A 17,224-nucleotide genomic window follows, 5' to 3' on the forward strand; every position below is an offset into this window, starting at 1 on the left:
TCGGCTTTGGGCCGAGCCGGGGAGAAATGGGGGAAAGCTCGATAATGCACGGCGCGACTAATGCACGAGGCAGCGGCGCAGCTGAGGTTGCTCGGCCTGGGCCAGCCCCAGAGCCGCCGTGGGCGCTGACCCGCAGCCGGGCTGGCGATGCCGGGCAGCCGCGTGCCATCCGCGCGCGCGCCACCGCCTTTGTCCGGAGGGAGGGAGGCAGCGCTGCCTGGCTCCGCCACGCACAGCCCCAGCACTGCGTGCAGGAAGCACTTTGTGCTGGGGTCTGTGCAGTGGGGATGGCGCAGTGGGGTCTCTGTGGCTGGGGTCCCTCCAGCAGGCTCTCTGTGGCAGGAGTCCATGCAGCAAGGTCCATGCAGTGGGGTCTCTACAGCAAGGGTCCATGCAGCGGGATCCATGCAGTGGGGTCTCTGCAGCAGGGGTCCATGCAGTGGGATCCATGCAGTGGGGTCTCTGCAGCAGGGGTCCATGCAGTGGGATCCATGCAGTGTGGGCTCTGCAGCAGGGGTCCATGCAGTGGGGTCTGTGCAGCAGAGTCTCTGTGGCAGGAGTCCATGCAGCGGGATCCATGCAGTGGGGTCTCTGCAGCAGGGGTCCGTGCAGTGGGATCCATGCAGCAGGGGTCCATGCAAGGGGATCCATGCAAAGGGATCCATGCAGTGGGGTCTCTGCAGCAGGGGTCCATGCAGTGGGGTCCATGCAATGGTGTCCATGCAGCAGGGTCTCTGCAGCAGAGGTCCATGCAAGGGGATCCATGCAAAGGGATCCACGCAGCAGGGTCTCTGCAGCAGGGAGCCTTCAGAGCCTCTGCTCCCAAACGTTTGTGGGGCTGCCTGGGCGCGGGGCGGTGGGGGGCTGACCGGGGGCTGGCATGGGGCCGCCTGGTGGACGCCCGGCTGAGCGCCTGGGGAGGGCTGCGGGGTCTGAGCAGAGCCCCGGTCCGCCTCAGGTGCCGGCCTCAGCAGGCCCCGCTCCCCGAGGCACCCGTGCAGCTTGTGCGTGCCGGTGCCACGCTCAGACGGGTCGATTGTGTTTGACCTTCGTCTACCGAATGAATTATAGATCTTGTCCGGGGAAGCTCCTCGACTGCCGGAGCGCAGGCAGCCGGGTGCCGACGTCGCGGCGGCACCTGAGCTTGCGCGTCCTCTCCCAGCCCCTCGTGTGCTCCGGCCGGGCTCTCTCCCACCGGGGCGCCGTGGGGTTTGCAGCCCCAGCCCTCTCTGCGGCAGAGCCTGGGGCGGCGGACGCGGATCTCCCGCCGGGGCCGAGCGGTGCCGAGGGGCTCCCGTGCCGCGGGGGACGTGGCCGCATGCCGAGCCGGCACGCACGGCGCGTGGGGCGACAGCCGAGGGCGTGCACGCGGGGCTGGCTATGGGGCTGAGCGGCAGCCCTGCTCTGTGGCCGGCCCCAGGGTCCGGGGTGCCGGGACAAAGGGCCGGGCAGTGCCGGCGCGGGCACGGAGCACACGTCTCCGGAGCCGGCCCTGACCCAGCGCCCCGCGGCCCCCCTCTCCCAGGATTTCCCAGGGATAATCCGGTGTTTCCACGGCCCAGCGCAGGGCTGCACAAGGGGGATCGCCCTGCCGGTACGCACCCCACACGCTCCCCATGCACTCGGCGGGGTGCAGAGGGGTTCGGGGCACCCACCACGGGGAGGGGGTGCCCGGGGGTGCCCGGCACGGGGAGCGCCCCGCGGCCGGCCCGGGGTGACCGCCCGCCCTTGCAGAGCCATGCTCGCCAACGCGGCCACGATGCGCATCCTCATCAAGGGGGGGAAGGTGGTGAACGACGACTGCACGCTGGAGGCGGACGTCTACATCGAGAACGGCATCATCCAGCAAGTGGGCCGCGAGCTCATGATCCCCGGCGGGGCCAAGGTCATCGACGCCACCGGCAAGCTCGTCATCCCCGGCGGCATCGACACCAGCACCCACTTCCACCAGACCTTCATGAACGCCACCTGCGTGGACGACTTCTACCACGGCACCAAGGTACCGCCCGGCTCCGGGCACGGGGGGCTCCCGCCTCGCCGGCGGAGGGCAACGGGGTCGCGGGCGACGAGCCGCGTCCCGGGCCGGCGCGGGCAGGACCTGCTGCGCCGCGGGGCGGTAGCGGGGCTGCAAGCGCGGGAGCCTCCCCGCCGGCCCCCACTGCCGGCTGCTCCCGCGGGGGCTGGACGTGCCGGGTCTGCCCCATTGCACCCCGTTGCACCCCACCTGCGAGGAGATGCCGAGCAAGAGCCCGAGCCTGCTGCGTGCCCGGGGTGCGCGGTGCCCTGCGTGCTCTGGCGCTGCAGCCTGAGTCTCCGCCGGCTCCCCGGCAGCCGGGCACAGCAGCACGCGCAGCCTGTCACCGTGGCCCCGTCCGCCAGGCGCCCGGCGCTGCATGCACAAACGCCGCGACCTGGTGCCGCAGGTCCCAGCCCAGCTCCTCCTGCCCTCCTGCGCTGGGGAACACCGCTAGCTTTTTGCATCAAAGAAAACCTCCTCCTGGGCCGCGCTGATGCCCAGCTGCCTGCAGCAGCAGCAACCAGCCCCTGCTCTAGTGCAGACCTTGCACGCGAGACACGGGGCAGGCACAGCGGCGCGCAAGGCTGCGCATCGCCGGGCCAGGAAAGGCGCTCCAGCCCCCGCTTCTGCCCGCGGCGTGCGTGCGCATGCCCGCGCCCCACGGCGTCTCCCCGCCGCGCGCTCGGGTCTCCCCAGCTCTGCAGCCCCAGAGCGGTGCCGTGCACCGGGTGCCGCTGGCCGGCAGCGCCCGGGGGGGCTGGTGCAGCCTTGTCCCCGGGGCCGCCTGGCTCCGGCAGCCCGCACAGAGCAGCCTTTGTGCAGCGCCGGCGCCGGCCGTGCCTGGCTCCGGGGCGCTGAGCCCCACGGCAGGGAGCGGAGCATCCCTGGGTTGGGGGAGCTCAAGCACGGTGCTGCAGCACAGGGGGGTGCGTGGTGGCATGGCGAGGGGCTGGAGGGACACGGTGATGTCCCCAGCGTGCCGGTGGCACCCCCGTGCCATGCCAAGGAGGGGCCGGGGCTGTGCCTGCCCCCGGCGCCCAGCCCGGCGCGCTGCTGCACTGTGCCGCACCGTGCCGGCTCGGCCAGCCCGCGGCAGCCCGCTGGGGGCAGATGGGTAAAGAAGCTTTGGGGATTAGCCGGGCTGGGTGAGCCGGGGACGCCGCCGGGACGCGGCGGCTCTCGCCCTGCTGCCCACGCGTCCCCCGTCCCCGCTCGGGTCCTGCTGGTCTCATCCTGCCCGTGCTGGGGATGCAGTGCGGGGGGGGGCATTTTGCAGGGACTTTGCGCCCAGGCCCATAAACAGCCCGTGTAGGGCAACCCCCGGCACCCCGAGCCCAGCGAGCAGGTGCTGGGGAAGGGGCGGCAGACGGTGCCCGGGGGCAGCGGGGGAAGGTGCTGACGCCTGCCGCCCGCAGGCAGCCCTGGTGGGAGGGACGACGATGATCATCGGCCACGTCCTGCCCGACAAGGAGACCTCGCTGCTGGACGCCTACGAGAAGTGCCGCAGCCTGGCCGACCCCAAGGTGTGCTGCGACTACGCCCTGCACATGGGCATCACTTGGTGGGCGCCCAAGGTGAGTCTGGTGCCAGCGTCCCCGGCCAGCGCAGCGTCCCCAGCAGCGCAGCATCCCGGGGCAGCGCTGCATTCTCAGCCAACGCTGCATTCTCAGCCAGCGCCGCATCCCTGGCCAGCGCAGCGTTCCTGGGAGCACAGCGTTCCTGGGAGCACAGCGTTCCTGGGAGCACAGCGTTCCTGGCAGCGCAGCATCCCTGGGCAGCGCAGCATCCCTGGGCAGCGCAGCATCCCTGGGCAGCGCAGCATCCCTGGGCAGTGCAGCATTCCCAGCCTGCGCAGCATCCCCCGGACTGCAGCATCGCCAGCATCCCTGCAGCGAGGAGGGAGCCAGAGCAAAAGGCGACTGGCGAACAGCTGTTGCAGCCAGGGCTAATTCCCACCCCGGCCCCGCTGCTGCCTGGCTGGGCCTGCTGATCCCATTAGCTGCCTGCTTGGGTTGTTCCGCGCTGGCCCCCGGGCTCCCCTTTGAGCTGGCTTTATCCGGGATCACCCTGCAGGGCTGAGCTTCTGGCTGCAGCGGGAAGGCTCCGCCGCGGCAGCACACGGCTCCGTGCCCCGACCCGGTGGCACGGGGGACGGGGGCTGCTCCAGCCACCTCCGCCACCCCAGCCAAACCCTCCACCCTGCATGGAGCAGGGGACGGGATGGAGCCGGCAAACTGGGTGCCCACGACTCACCGCTCCGTCCGTCCGTCCCCGCCTGGGACAGCAGAGCCCGGGCTGCTCCCGCGGTGTCTCCGGCGCTGGCAGCGTTTGCACCCAGCGGTGCCCGTGCAGCGCCTGGCACCGCAGGGACCCGGCCGGGACTGGTCCCGGACCCGAATGCAAGTGATGAGTGCTCAAATGCCCCCCGTTCCCCGCTGCATCTGTCGCTCCCCAAATCACCCCAGGGTTGTGCACCCATCCCGCGTGCGATGTTCCCAAGGGGAAAGTGCCAGTCCCTGCCGGCATTGGCCCCGTGGAGGGGGGCACCTCACCCTGCGCCTGCCCCATGGTGGGGTGCCTCATCCGGTACCGCCGTGCCCCGGCCGCGCTGACCCGTCCCCCCCCTCCCCGCGCGCAGGTGAAGGCGGAGATGGAGACGCTGGTGCGGGAGAAGGGGGTGAACTCCTTCCAGATGTTCATGACCTACAAGGACCTGTACATGCTGCGGGACAGCGAGCTCTACCAGGTCTTCCGCGCCTGCCGCGACTTCGGCGCCATCGCCCGGGTGCACGCCGAGAACGGCGAGCTGGTGGCCGAGGTGAGCGCCGGCGGCGGGGCCGCGTTGGGGGGGGGGGGGGACACGGCCCCACGGCGCCCGGGGACGGGCACGCTCGCCCGCGGGGCTCCCCCGCCTAACCCCTGTTCCCGCAGGGAGCCAAGGAGGCGCTGGATCTGGGCATCACGGGGCCTGAGGGCATCGAGATCAGCCGGCCTGAAGAGGTAGGTCGCGGCGGGCTGCCCCAGCGGCGGCGCGGATGGGACCCTCCCCACGGCCTGCGTGCATCCGCGCAGCACCTGCGTGCCGTCCCTGCACCGGGCTGCAGCCGTCCGCATGCCCTCTGCACACCCATCCCTGCACCGGTCTGCAGCCACCTGCACATGCCCTCTGCACACCCGTCTGTGCACCGGGCTGCAGCCGTCCGCACGCCCTCTGCACACCCGTCCCTGCACCGGGCTGCAGCCGTCCGCACGCCCTCTGCACACCCGTCCCTGCACCGGGCTGCAGCCGTCCGCACGCCCTCTGCACACCCGTCCGTGCACCGGGCTGCAGCCACCTGCACACCCGTTTGTGCACCCACCTGCGCAAGCATCTGCGTACCGGTCTGCAGCCGTCTCTGCACGCTGTCTGTGCACCAATTTGGGCACCCACCTGCGCACCCGTCCGTGCCCCTGCCCGTGCACTCATCCGCGCACCCCTCTGCACCCCCGTCCTTGCCCTGTGCCCCCGGTGCAGCACGAGGCAGCGCCAGCGCGGTGCCGGACGGCGGCGGGGCCCCGCCAGCCCCAGCTCGGCCCCTGCCAGGGCAGCCCCGGTGCCGGCTCCGCTCCCGGCCCTGCACCCGATCCCACGCGGCCGGGAGGACGGCCGGTGCAGCTGTGCCGTGCCATGCCTGGCAGCTCACCGCCCGCTCTCTCCGCAGCTGGAAGCCGAGGCCACGCACCGCGTCATCACCATTGCCAACAGGGTGAGTTGCGCCGGGCCGCGCGCAGCCGAGCTCCCCGCGGCCGGGGGCCGGCGCCGTGCCCGGATACCGGGGTCCCCGGGAGCGAGCCGGGTGCAGCGCACACCGTGCAGGGCGCATGCCCGCGCACCCCGCGCTGGGAGGCCTGCAAGCTGCCACGCGGCGTGCTCGCCCCAGAGCATCGGGGGGGGGGGGCGCGGGGGGCCCGGCCCCACGGAGCTATGGGGCACATGGTGGGGCCCGCGCAACGGCACTGACCCCACTCCCCGCAGACCCACTGCCCCGTCTACCTGGTGAACGTCTCCAGCATGTCGGCGGGGGACGTGGTCGCCGCCGCCAAGATGCAAGGTAAGGGGGCGGCGCGGCTGGGGGTGCCCCACGGCGACGTGGGGCAGGAGACCCCCTTCCCCCCGGGAGCTGGCCCTGCGGTGCGGGCTCCTAGCTCTGCCCCATAGCCCCTATAGCAGGGACCCCTGCCGCATGGGGTCCTCGTGCACGTGGGGACACATGGGCACACGGGGACAGGGGAGAGACGTGGGGCACATGGGGTGTCTGCAGAGGGGACACCAACCTGCGCAGGGTGACAACACGTGGGCACATGGACACCGTTGCATGCAAAGACATGGGGGCATTCACAGGGACATGTCTCCTGCAGGGGTTTGGACATGTGGTCGCACACGTGGATACCAGCGCCTACATGAACTCACCAGCATGTGTGTGGTGCTGGGGACATGTTTTGGATGCAGGCACACGCATGCATGTGTGCACCCAAGGGCACATGCAGCCAGCCGGGCACATGTGGGTCCCCACGTGCAGACATGGGGATGCAGCCATGTGAGCACGCACGTGGGCACATGCATGCGTGCAGGAGCACACACATGTGCACATGAGTGCATGCATGCAGGAGCACACACGTGTGCACGTGGGCACATGCACGGAGGCAGGAGCACACACATGCACATGAGTGCATGCATGCAGGAGCACACACGTGTGCACGTGGGCACATGCACGGAGGCAGGAGCACACACGTGCACGAGTGCATGCATGCAGGAGCACACATGTGTGCACATGGGCACATGCACGGAGGCAGGAGCACACACACGTGCACATGAGTGCATGCATGCAGGAGCACACATGTGTGCACGTGGGCACATGCACGGAGGCAGGAGCACACACGTGCACGTGGGCACATGCAAGGAGGCAGGAGCACACACGTGTACATAGGCACATGCATGCAGGAGCACACACGTGTGCACATGGGCACGTGCACGGAGGCAGGAGCACACAGCAGCTGCAGGTCCCACTGCGGCACAGGTGCACACTCACCGCTCCTCGCACGCCTGCCCTTGCACACCCCTCCCTCGCACACCCACCACCGCATCCCTGCGGGCAGCAGGAGCAGCCAGACCCACGCGTGTGCCTCCATCCCGGCAGGGAAGGTGGTGTACGCGGAGACGACCACGGCGCACGCCACGCTCACCGGGCTGCACTACTACCACCAGGACTGGTTCCACGCCGCCGCCTACGTCACCGTGCCGCCCCTCCGCCTGGACACCAACACCTCCGCCTACCTCATGAGCCTGCTCGCCAAGTAAGGGACCGGTGCCCTGCGCCCCACGGACCCCGTCCATGGGACCCCACGCCTTGGTGCCTGCTCCCCGGGCACCCCCATCCCTGGTGCCCTGCTCCACAGTGCCCTGCTCCGTGGATGCTGTGCTCCCCAGTGCCATGCACCGAAGGCATCATGCTCCGTGGTGCCTGCTCCATGGGTGCTGTGCTCCCCAGTGCCGTGCACCCAGGACATCCCGCTCCCCAGTGCCTGCTCCGTGGGTGCCATGCTCCCCAGTGCTGTGCACCCAGGATATCCCACTCCCCAGTGCCTGCTCCGTGGGTGCCGTGCTCCCCAGTGCCATGCACCGAAGGCATCATGCTCCGTGGTGCCTGCTCCATGGGTGCCGTGCTCCCCAGTGCCATGCACCCAGGGCATCCCGCTCCCCGGTGCCTGCTCCGTGGGTGCTGTGCTTCCTGGTGCTGTGCACCCGGGACATCCTGCTCCATGGTGCCTGCTCCATGGGTGCCGTGCTCCCCGGTGCCGTGCACCCCTGCTAGCAGTAACGCTGCTGCCGTCTCCGCCCGCAGCGACACGCTGAACGCCGTCGCCTCCGACCACCGGCCCTTCAGCACCAAGCAGAAAGCCATGGGCAAGGAGGACTTCACCAAGATCCCGCACGGCGTCAGCGGCGTGCAGGACCGCATGAACATCATCTGGGAGCGAGGCGTGGTGCGTGCATCGCTCCTCCGCCGCCGCCGCCGCCGCCGCCGCCGCCGCGCACCCCGGGGTGGTGCTGCCGGGCTGCTCCCGGGAGGGGGGGGGGGTGTCACAACAGGGGTCCGGCTCGGGCTGGGGCAGAAAGACCTTTTCCACATGCTCCATAGGGGCATCCCGTGGGGCCTTTGCCCTCCGCTATGGGGTTGGCACGGTGCATCCCTGTCTCCGATGGGTCCGAGCAAGGGGCATGTTTGCAGCGGCGCCTCCCACCGCAGCGTCCGCAGCCGGGGCAAGTTGGGACGGGGGATCGGAGCAGGAGGGACGGGGCATGCTGGGGCAGAGCTACGGCCCCTGGCCCCGCGGGGCTCCCGGTGCAGGACGGAGCGCCTCAAGCCCCTTCCTCCGCGGCAGGTCGGGGGCAAGATGGACGAGAACCGCTTCGTGGCCGTGACCAGCTCCAACGCCGCCAAGATCCACAACCTGTACCCCCGCAAGGGCCGGATCATCCCGGGGGCCGACGCCGACGTCGTGGTGTGGGACCCCGAGGCCACCAAGTACGTGTGCCGCGGGGGCTGGGGCCGGGGCTGGGGCCAGGGCCGGGAGGTCTCCCGCCTCACCGGCCCCTCTGCCCCTACCCAGGACCATCTCGGCCAGCACCCAGGTGCAAGGGGGAGACATCAACCTGTACGAGAACATGCGCTGCCACGGCGTGCCCCTGGTCACCATCAGCCGCGGGCGCGTGGTCTACGAGAACGGCGTCTTCATGTGCGCCGAGGGCACCGGCAAGTTCTGCCCCCTCCGCTCCTTCCCGGACTCCGTCTACAAGAAGCTGGTGCAGCGGGAGAAGGTAGGAGGGGAGGAGGAGGAGGTGGTGGCGGTGGGGACGCCGGGCACGGCGGGGGCACGGCTGCGCCGCACCGGGCTGCGGGACGGGGATGGGGACGGGGACGGTGGCAATGGGGCGGCATGGGTCTGTGCCGCGCGGGGAGCACCGTGCCGTGGGAGCACCGGGCACGGCGGGGTCCGCGCGGGCAGGATCGGGGAGGAAGAGGACGTGGTGGCCGCGGTGCAGAGGTTTGGGGACGTTGGGGAAGTGGGGGGGGGGGGGGGGGAGGATCTCCGCCGCCCGCCGTGGGGCTGTCCCCACGGTGCATCCCCGGGACGGCTCCGTGCCCCCGCGGCTTTCGGCAGCCCCTGCTCCGCTGCGGAGGATGTGCCCGGCGTGGGCTGCCGGTGCATCCGTGGGGCATCGCTTGCCTGCATGGGCTGCTGCAAGCACTCGCCTGCGCCTGGCTGCTTGGGGGGGACGGGTTGGCTTGGCTCCGCCGGGGCGGACAGGGCCGTGGGGCTGCGCCGTCGGTCACCCGCCTCCCCCAGCCCCGCGTCCCCGGCACACGCGCGTGCCGGGCGACCGAGCCGGCCGCGGGCTCATCCCGGAGCATCTCCATCCCGCCCGGCACCACTCCTGCCCCGGCTGCGCCCCGTCCCCGCCGTAACGCCGTCCCCAGCTTGCAGCCTGCTCCGCGCCCGCTAGAAACCCGGGAGGAAAAGGGATCCCCCCCCCCCGCCTCCGTGCGCCCGGCCGATCCGAACCCCAGCGCCGGCCCCTCGGCTCACGGCGCTCTCCGCTTTTGTCTCCCTTCCGGCAGAGTTTAAAGCTCAGGGGTGTGGATCGCACCCCGTACCTGGGGGACGTGGCCGTGGTCGTGCATGCCGGGAAAAAAGAGACGGGGACGCCCCTGGCGGATACGCCCACCCGGCCGGCCACGCGACACGGGGGCATGAGGGACCTTCACGAGTCCAGCTTCAGCCTATCCGGTAAGAGCGGGGCCGCAGCGAGGGGCCCCGTGCCGCGTGCGGCCGCCGGGCCCCCGCGAAGGAAGGAGGGGTGCAGAGCCACCCCGCGGCAGGGCGCATGCACACGCGCGCGCGCACGTGGGGACGGGGCGCTTCCCGCCCCGCGGCAGAGTAGGGAGCCGTCCCCGGGGCCTCGCCGGCGTCGCACGAGGCACGGGCGCTCGCGCACCCTCGCGCGGCCCGCTCGCGGTCACCCTGTCCTGGGGGGGGGGGGGGGGGGCTGCGCGGAGGGACGGCGCCCGCGGGGTGCAGCCGCGCGGCTGCCGGCGGTGCCGTTCCCGGGGGATGCTGGCGGAGGAGACGGTCCGCACAGGGAGCGGGGAGCGGCTGGGGACCCATGGGGATGCTGGCGCGGCCGTTCCCGGGGGATGCTGGCGCGGCCGTTCCCAGCAGATACCGGCACGGCCGTTCCCAGCAGATGCTTGTGCGGTTGTTCCCGGGGGATGCTGATGGGGCTGTTCTTGGGGGATGCTGGCGCAGCCATTCACAGAAGCACAGAACGGTTGAGGTTGGAAGGGACCTCAGGAGATTGTCTACGTCCAACCCCCCTGCTCAAGCAGGGTCACCTAGAGCGTGTTGCACAGGATCACGTCCGGGCGGGTTTTGAATATCTCCAGAGAAGGAGACTCCACAACCTCTCTGGGCAACCTGTTCCAGTGCTCAGTCATCCTCACAGGGAAGAAGTTTTTTCTCATGTTCAGATGGAAGTGTCTGTGTTTCAGTTTGTGCCTGTTGCCTCTTGTGCTGTCGCTTGGCACCACTGAGAAGAGTCTGGCCCCATCCTCTCGACACCCTCCCTTCAGATACTTGTACACGTTGATAAGATCTCCTCTCAGCCTTCTCTTCTCCAAGCTAAACAGGCCCAGCTCTCTCAGCCTTTCCTCATAAGAGAGATGCTCCAGTCCCCTAATCATCTTTGTAGCCCTTCGCTGGACTTGCTCCAGTAGTGCCACATCCCTCTTGTACTGGGGAGCCCAGAACTGGACGCAGTACTCCAGATGTGGCCTCAGCAGGGCTGAGTAGAGGGGGAGGATCACCTCCCTCGACCTGCTGGCAACACTCTTCCTGATGCACCCCAGGATACCATTGGCCTTCTTGGCCACAAGGGCACATTGCTGCCTCATGCTTAACTTGATGTCCACCAGCGCCCCAGGTCCTTCTCCGCAGAGCTGCTCTCCAGCAGGTCAGACCCCAGCCTGTCCTGGCGCGTGGGGCTCTTCCTCCCCGGGGCAGGACCCTGCCCTTCCCCTTGCTGAGCTGCAGGAGGTTCCTCCCTGCCCAGCTCTCCAGCCTGTCGAGGGCCCTCTCAATGGCAGCACAGCCCTCCGGGAGCTCTGTCATTCAGCCAGGTCTTAAGCCACCTCACTGTCCACTCATCTAACCCACACTTCCTGAGCTTGTCTATGAGGATGTTATGGGAGAGAGTGTCGAAAGCCTTGCTGAAGTCTAGGTAGACAACATCCACTGCTCTCCCCTCGTCTACCCAGCCAGTCATTCCATCATAGAAGGCTCTCAGATTGGTTAGGCATGATTTCCCCTTGGTGAAGCCATGCTGACTACTCCTGATCACCTTCTTTTCCTCCACATGCGTGGAGATGGCTTCCAGGATGATCTGCTCCATCACCTTTCCAGGGATGCGGGTGAGGCTGACTGGCCTGTAGTTGCCTGGGTCCTCCTTCCTGCCCTTTTGGAAGACTGGGGTGACATTGGCTTTCTTCCAGTCCTCAGGCACCTCTCCTCTTCTCCATGACCTTTCCAAGAGGATGGAGAGTGGCCTAGCAATAACATCCACCAGCTCCCTCAGCACTCGTGGGTGCATCCCATCAGGGCCCATGGATCTGTGGGTGTCAAGTTTGCTTAAATGAGCTCTAACCCACTCCTCCTCCACCAAGGGAAAGTCTTCCTCTCTCCAGACTTTCTCTCTTGCCTCCAGGGTCTGGGGCTCCTGAGGGCTGGCCTGAACAGTAAAGACTGAAGCAAAGGCGGCGCTCAGTAACTCTGCCTTCTCTGCATCCTTCGTCACCAGGGCACCCACCCCATGCAGCAAAGGGCCCACATTTTCCCTAGTCTTCCTCTTGCTACTGATGTATTTGAAGAAGCCCTTCTTGCTGTCCTTGACATCTCTAGCCACATTTAATTCCAAACGGGCCTTAGCCTTCCTCGTCGCATCCCTGCATACTCTGACAACATTCCTATATTCCTCCCAAGTGGCCTGTCCCCCTTTCCACTTTCTGTATACTTCCTTCTTCTGGTTGAGTTTTGCCAGGAGCTCCTTGCTCATCCATGCAGGTCTCCTGCCTCCTTTGCTTGACTTCCTACTCATAGGGATGCTCCACTCTTGAGCTTGGAGGAAGGGATGCTTGAATATTAACCATCTCTCTTGGACCCCCCTTCCTTCTAGGGCCCCAACCCATGGGATTCCTCCAAGTAGGTCCCTGAAGAGGCCAAAGTTTGCTCTCCCCAAGTCCAGGGTTGCGATCCTACTTAGTGCCCTGCTTCCTCCTCGCAGCATCCTCAACTCCACCATCTCCTGGTCACTGCAGCCAAGGCTGCCCCCGACCTTCACATCTTCCACCAGTCCTTCCTTGTTTGTTAGTACGAGGTCCAGCAGCGCACCTCTCCTCGTTGCCTCTTCCACCACCTGTGTCAAGAAGTTGTCACCAATGCTCTGCAGGAACCTCCTGGACTGTTTGTGCCTAGCTGTGTTGTCTTTCCAGCAGATATCAGGGTGGTTGAAGTCCCCCATGAGAACCAGGGCCTGGGATCGTGAGGCTACTTCCACTTGTCTGTAGAAAGCCTCATCGACTTCCTCATCCTGATCAGGTGGCCTGTAGTAAACACCCACAACAGTGTCACCCATGCTAGCCTGCCCTTTGATCCTTACCCATAAGCTCTCGACTCGCTCTTCATCCACCCCTAGGCACAGCTCGATACATTCCAGTTGCTCTCTCACATAAAGAGCAACTCCACCACCTCGCTTTCCTGGCCTGTCTTTCCTAAAAAGCATGTAGCCATCCATGACAGCACTCCAGTCATGCCAGCTATCCCACCGCGTCTCTGTAACAGCAATGAGATCATGGCCCTGCGACCGCACACGGATCTCCAGTTCTTCCTGTTTGTTCCCCATGCTGCGTGCATTGGTGTACATTCCCAGGGGATGCTGGCGCCGCCATTCCTGGGGGATAATGGCACGGCTGTTCCCAGGGGATGCTGACACAGTTGTTCCCAGGGGATGCTGGCGCAGCCATTCCTGAGGGATGCTGGTGCGGACGTTCCCGGGGGATGCTGGCACAGTCATTTCCAGGGGATGCTAGCGCAGCCATTCCTGGGGGATGCTGACACAGCCCTTCCCAGGGGATGCTGGTGCAGCCGTTCCTAGGAGGTGCTGGTGTGCCTGTTCCCGGGGGATGCTGGTGTGGCCGTTCCTGGGGGATGCTGGTGCGGCCGTTCCCGGGGGATACCAGTACAGCCATTCTTGGGGGATGCTGGCGCAGCCGTTCCCGGGGGATGCTGGTGTGGCTGTTCGCGGGGGATGCTAGTGCGGCCGTACCCAGGAGATCTTGGTGTGCCCGTTCCCAGGGGATGCTGACGCGGCCATTCCCAGGGGATGCTGGCGCAGCCATTCCCAGGGGATGCTGGTGTGGCTGTTTGCGGGGGATTCTAGTGCGGCCGTTCCCAGGAGATCTTGGTGTGCCCGTTCCTGGGGGATGCTGACGAGGCCGTTCCTGGGGGATGCTGGTGTGCCCGTTCCCAGGGGATGCTGGTGTGGCCATTCCCAGGAGATGCTGGCACAGTCATTCCTGGGGGATGCTGGTGTGGCTGCTCCCAAGGGATGCTGGCGCAGCCATTCCTGAGGGATGCTGATACAGGCCTTCCCAGGGGATGCTGGCACGGCTGTTCCCGGGGGACACTGATGTGGCTGTTCCTGGGGGATGCTGGCACGGCCGTTCCTGGGGGATGCTGGTGCGGCCGTTCCCAGGGGATGCTGGTACAGCTGTTCCCAGGGGATGCTGGCGCGGCCATTCCCGGGGGATGCTGGCATGGCCATTCCTGGGGAATGCTGGCACAGCTGTTCCTGGGGGATGCTGGTACAGCTGTTCCCAGGGGATGCTGGCACAGCTGTTCCTGGGGGATGCTGGTACGGCCATTCCCGGGGGATGCTGGCACAGTGGTTCCTGGGGGATGCTGGTGCAGCCATTCCCGGGGGATGCTGGCGTGGCTGTTCCCGGGGGATGCTTGTGTGGCTGTTCCCGGGAGATGCTGGCACAGGCATTCCCAGGGGATGCTTGTGTGGCTGTTCCCGGGGGATGCTGGCATTGCCGTGCCTGTGGGTCTGGCGTGGCCGTGCCCGGGCGCTGCCGCTCCCGGCGGTGCCGCCTGACCCGCCGCCGCCGCCGTCTCCTTGCAGGTTCTCAGATCGATGACCACGTTCCAAAGCGAGCTTCGGCCCGGATTCTCGCTCCCCCCGGAGGCCGGTCTAGCGGCATTTGGTAAAGCCGGCGACCTCTCCCCCAACTAAGGACGCAGGCGCAGCGCCCCAGCCGCCCCCCACCCCGCCGCTCGGCGCCGCCCGGCCGGACCCCCGCACCGGCGGGGCTCCTCGCGCGGCCCTGCCGCCCCGGCCGTGCCGGCGCCGCCGGCCTCAGCCCTGCACCAGCGTGACTCCGGCTCCTTCCCTGCGGGAGCCGAGCCGAGGGGCGGCGGGGGCGGCGGGGGGCCGCCGGGCCCCCGGCCGGCGGGACGGGGACGGGGGCAGCCGGTGGGCCTGCCCCGGCCCTTTTCTGTTTGCACGTTGGGTTTGGATCAGTGACTTTATTATTTTTTTTTTTTATTTTATTTTTTTTGACCTGTTTGTGCATCACGTGGAAATAATCTGAAGTGGTTTGTGTCGCTAGCGTTAGGGGAGAAACGGGAGAAGCAGGGACCCCCCCCAGCCCATCCTTCCCTTCCCGCCCCATCCCTGGGTGCCCTCCCCACCCCAGCGCGGAGGACGAGGCACCGAGGAGCCCTTCCCCTTCCCCAGCCCCGGCCCGCGGCCGGGACCTGCCCCGCCGGACCGTGGGCAGAGCCGCGCCGGGGCGGCCGGGCCTCGGGGGCAGGCGGGCTCCGGGCAGCCGCACGCACCTTTGCACACCTGGGCGGCTCGTCAGCACACGCACGCACACGCGTGTATGCCCACGTGAGTGCAGCATCAGCAGACTGTGCCCTGGCACGTGCGTGCACGCACATGCGCATCCATCGCTCCGTGCATGGTGCCGGCACGCTGCCGCTGCCCCCTGCACGTGCACGTGTCCGCCCTGCACGCGTGGCGCTCGGCAGCACGCGGGTGTGCACGCACGCAGGCCTCCCGCACACGCACGCAGCGCCAGTGAGCGTGCCTCATCCCTTTGCAGCCTTGCTGCCATCCGGGCGCCGGCAGCTCCCCCGAGCCGGGCCCCGGAGCGCCCGGCCGGGACGAGCAGGGTCTGTGCCCGGCTCCGGCCCGCGGCCCTGCCTCTGTCGACGCAATGGTGCTATCCCGCAGGGCCGGCCCGGCCGGCACCCGCCTCGCTCCCGTCTCCTGTCTCCTCCGCCTTGTTCCTTCGGGGTAGTGTGAAATGTGAAATGTAACTTGTGCACTTTTTCCCCCACTAGTTGGTCCCTGTAGGTGTGTGGGCGGCCGGGGGGTCCCGGGCCGCGGCAGTCCCAGCGCCCGGCAGCCCTGCCCGCCCCCCCCGGGTAGTAGCGTATTGGCCGTTTTAGGAACCTGCAGTGCGTTTCTGTTTGCTCATTAAAGACGGTTCTCACAGCGCCTGGCCTCGCTGCGTGCTTGGGGGGCTTGGGGGGCACCGCGGGCGCGCCGGGGCTCTGCACCATGTCCTCGTCCCGGTGTCCCCCGCCCCAGCCCCGCCGGGGCTCTGCACCATGTCCTCGTCCCGGTGTCCCCCGCCCCAGCCCCGCCGGGGCTCTGCACCGTCCCCTGCTCCCGGTGTCCCCCGCCCCAGCCCCGCCGGGGCTCTGCACCGTCCCTTCGTCCCGGTGTCCCCTCACCCCAGCCCCGGCAGGGCTTTTGGGGACCCTGCTCTCCAAAGCCCCCTTCAGCGTGGGCGTCCCCCTGCCCGGGGGCTGCAGCCGCCCGCTGTCCCGTCCCTGGGCAGAGGAGGCCGGGGCGGGCGGGAGCTGGGGCAGGGGCGCGGGGGGAGCCAAGGGGCTCCGGTGCCGCACGTCCCGCTGGCTGCAGCCCTGGGATCGGAGCGGCGCCGAGGCTGCCCCCGTCCTCCTCCAGGAAGAGCCGAGCACCTCCGTGCCGGCCCCGGCAGCCAGCCCCAGCCACGGGCGCCGGGGTGGGGGTCTGCAGCCACGCAGGGGGATCCGACACCCCGAGCGCGGCTGGCAGCAGTGCTGGGTGCTGTTGAGCGGGGCTGGGGACAGAGGCTGCCCGCGGATGGATAGCCCCATCCTGCCAGGGTGCAGCACGCCAGCCCGGAGATGCACACACACACATGCATGCACACACGTGTGCACACAAGTGTGCACACATGCACTGGCCGCATTGCCCATCCGGTGCGCATGGTGGCACCGAAACGCTTCGTGGAGGGCCCACATTGCAAGGACATGAGCACACAGGCGCCCACGCCCCGGGTGTCTCAGTGTGTCGGCACACGCACCGTCCCCGCCACGCGCAAACCCCCCGGGCGAGAGGCCCGTGACGGCGGCCGCTGGTGCCGCGCAGCCGCCGCACTCAGCCTGGCGCTGCCGCCGCTCCCCGGTGCTGGGGAGCGCAAGCGATGCAGCGGGGCAGCCACGCGCATGCCGCCAGCACGGCTCCCCGGCAGGCCCGTCCTGCTGCTGCTGCGGCCGACGAACCGCGGGGCACGGATAGGAATAAGGCAGGGCACCGAAGGCAGAGGGGGCTGGAAAGGGGGCACTCCTGCAGGGCCGGGAGCCGGCTGCCTGGGGACGTAGGGACACAGGGACACGGAGATGGCTCCGCCACCACCCGGCGGAGGAAACTGCAGCAGTGCCAGCCGCACGCAGCCGCACAGCTAGCGCAAGCACGGCGGTGGGGAGGGCAAAGGCAGGTGTGCACGTGTGTGCGCGCACGCACATGCACATGCGTGCACGCATGCACTGCTGAGAGACACACACACATGCGCATACGCACGTGCACATGTGTGCACACACTGCTGAGGTTCACACATGCACACACATGCGCACGTGCATGCACACATGCACTGCTGAGGTACACACATGTGTGTACAAACACACACACACACGCACACACAGGGGTGCAGGGGCTCTGGGGTGCAGATGGGGTCTGGGGGGCTCCAGGTGCAGACAGGGCACAGATGGGATGTG

At 68.3% G+C, this 17,224-nt stretch overlaps 1 protein-coding gene across 1 annotated transcript; it reads left to right on the forward strand.

Annotated features, from left to right (window-relative positions):
* The first annotated feature begins 1,738 nt into the window (after positions 1 to 1,738).
* On the forward strand, positions 1,739 to 14,466 carry DPYSL5 (dihydropyrimidinase like 5). Its single transcript, XM_067294894.1, has 12 exons — positions 1,739 to 1,999; positions 3,433 to 3,591; positions 4,656 to 4,835; positions 4,949 to 5,017; positions 5,719 to 5,763; positions 6,033 to 6,108; positions 7,195 to 7,351; positions 7,900 to 8,041; positions 8,441 to 8,583; positions 8,669 to 8,876; positions 9,679 to 9,847; positions 14,295 to 14,466. The coding sequence occupies exons 1-12, from the start codon at positions 1,739 to 1,741 to the stop codon at positions 14,378 to 14,380; spliced, it is 1,695 nt and encodes a 564-aa protein (XP_067150995.1). The 3' UTR covers positions 14,381 to 14,466.
* The last annotated feature ends 2,758 nt before the right edge of the window (positions 14,467 to 17,224 follow it).

This window comes from Apteryx mantelli, chromosome 3, assembly GCF_036417845.1.
Source record: "Apteryx mantelli isolate bAptMan1 chromosome 3, bAptMan1.hap1, whole genome shotgun sequence".
NCBI classification, from domain to species: Eukaryota; Metazoa; Chordata; class Aves; order Apterygiformes; family Apterygidae; genus Apteryx; species Apteryx mantelli.

Bases quoted from the DNA above. Each gene is read 5' to 3' on its own strand.
- DPYSL5 (XM_067294894.1), top strand. From the start codon at position 1,739: ATGCTCGCCAACGCGGCCACGATGCGCATCCTCATCAAGGGGGGGAAG. The intron at 6,109-7,194 runs GTAAGGGGGCGG...CCATCCCGGCAG, and splicing joins CGCCGCCGCCAAGATGCAAG to GGAAGGTGGTGTACGCGGAG. The intron at 9,848-14,294 runs GTAAGAGCGGGG...GTCTCCTTGCAG, and splicing joins GTCCAGCTTCAGCCTATCCG to GTTCTCAGATCGATGACCAC.